This window comes from Halichoerus grypus, chromosome 9 (assembly GCF_964656455.1).
Source record: "Halichoerus grypus chromosome 9, mHalGry1.hap1.1, whole genome shotgun sequence".
Lineage (NCBI taxonomy): Eukaryota > Metazoa > Chordata > Mammalia > Carnivora > Phocidae > Halichoerus > Halichoerus grypus.
In genome coordinates, this window is record NC_135720.1 from 144,708,666 (window position 1) to 144,710,274 (window position 1,609).

General features: G+C 43.4%; 1 protein-coding gene across 1 annotated transcript; it reads left to right on the forward strand.

The window, feature by feature from the left end:
- The first annotated feature begins 374 nt into the window (after positions 1 to 374).
- On the forward strand, positions 375 to 1,313 carry LOC118547698 (olfactory receptor 2H2-like). Its single transcript, XM_036111281.2, has one exon. The coding sequence runs from the start codon at positions 375 to 377 to the stop codon at positions 1,311 to 1,313; it is 939 nt and encodes a 312-aa protein (XP_035967174.1).
- The last annotated feature ends 296 nt before the right edge of the window (positions 1,314 to 1,609 follow it).

Here is a 1,609-nt window from a genome sequence, read left to right on the forward strand (position 1 = left end):
AATGTTGTAAATGTACAACATTTGAGAGCAAAGTTGAGATAGTCTCTTAATACTTAGCAAAATGATTTTCACTAATAGGTGTTTAATATATTCTTTACATAATATTTATAATGAGGAATTCTAATCAGGTAAAATATGAAGAAGATGCAAAAGAGGAAGAGAAATAGAGAGCTAATGAAGGACATGTATCAAAGATTAGAACAGGTCACTGAATCTTTTATTTTTCCCTAAACTATAGGTAGCAGAATCTCATCCTGGAGTAGGAAGGAGTCAAGTCATACTACTTCTCTTCCTGCCTCTGTATTGGAACCATCACAGGCTTTTGAGCAACTACTTTTGAACAATTTTCCAAAGAGGTGACTGCTCCAGAAGCTATGATCACAGTTTGCAATGACAGCCACAGTGATTTCATCCTCCTAGGCTTCTCTGAGAAGCCATATTGGGAGAAGATACTTTTCTGGGTGGTTCTGATCTTTTATTGTTTGACTATTGCAGGAAATATAGTCATAATTCTTGTTTACTCAAAGGATCCTAAACTCCACATCCCCATGTATTTCTTTCTTTGCAACCTTTCCCTGCTAGATCTCTGTTTCACCAGCAGCTGCATTCCACAGATGTTAGTTAATTTCTGGGGTCCAAAGAAGACCATCAGCTACATTGGCTGTGCCATTCAACTCTATGTCTTCTTGTGGCTTGGGGCCACTGAATGTGTCCTTCTTGTGGTTATGGCTGTGGACCGCTATGTGGCAGTGTGTCATCCACTGCAATATACTGCTATCATGCACCCCAAACTCTGTCTGCAGCTGGCCATCCTTGCATGGGGGGCTGGCCTGGTCCAGTCTCTGGTCCAGTCTCTTGCCACCCTCCAGTTACCCTTCTGCTCCCACCGCAGGGTGGATGACATTGTGTGTGAAGTCCCAGCCCTGATTCAGGCCTCTAGTGCAGACACCACCTACAATGAAATCCAGATGTCCATAGCCAGCATCATTCTCCTGGTGGTACCCCTGGTCATCATTCTTTCCTCATACGGGGCTGTTGCTAAGGCTTTGCTAAGAATAAAGTCAGCTGCAGGGCAGAAGAAGGCATTCAGTACCTGCATTTCTCACCTTCTTGTGGTCTCCCTCTTCTATGGCACGGTCACAGCTGTTTATCTTCAACCCAAGAACCGCTATTCTCAGGAACAGGGCAAGTTCTTCACCCTTTTCTACACTGTTGCAACCCCATCTCTTAATCCGCTCATCTACACCTTAAGGAACAAGGAGGTCAAGGGGGCACTAATAAGACTGGGGAGGAGGATGGGATTCCCAGAATAACTGAAGTGGCTGACATATGTTGGTCTCTGGCTTAACTTGGGAAGAGAGAAGAACCTCATTGCAAAAAGCTGAAGATTTACCCTCTAAGCCAAAAGTAGGGGAGAGTTAGTTGCATTTTGTTCAAGTGCAGACTTCAGCCCCATTCATCAGTCACTGATTAGGCCCTCACTTTCTTCAGGGTGCTGACTGAGGACAGTATGGTATAAAAATGAGTATACTTAACATCACTGTCTTAAAGAATGCTAAATACAGTGCTGAATACAGTTGAAACACAGACCAAAATAAAAGACCAAGCA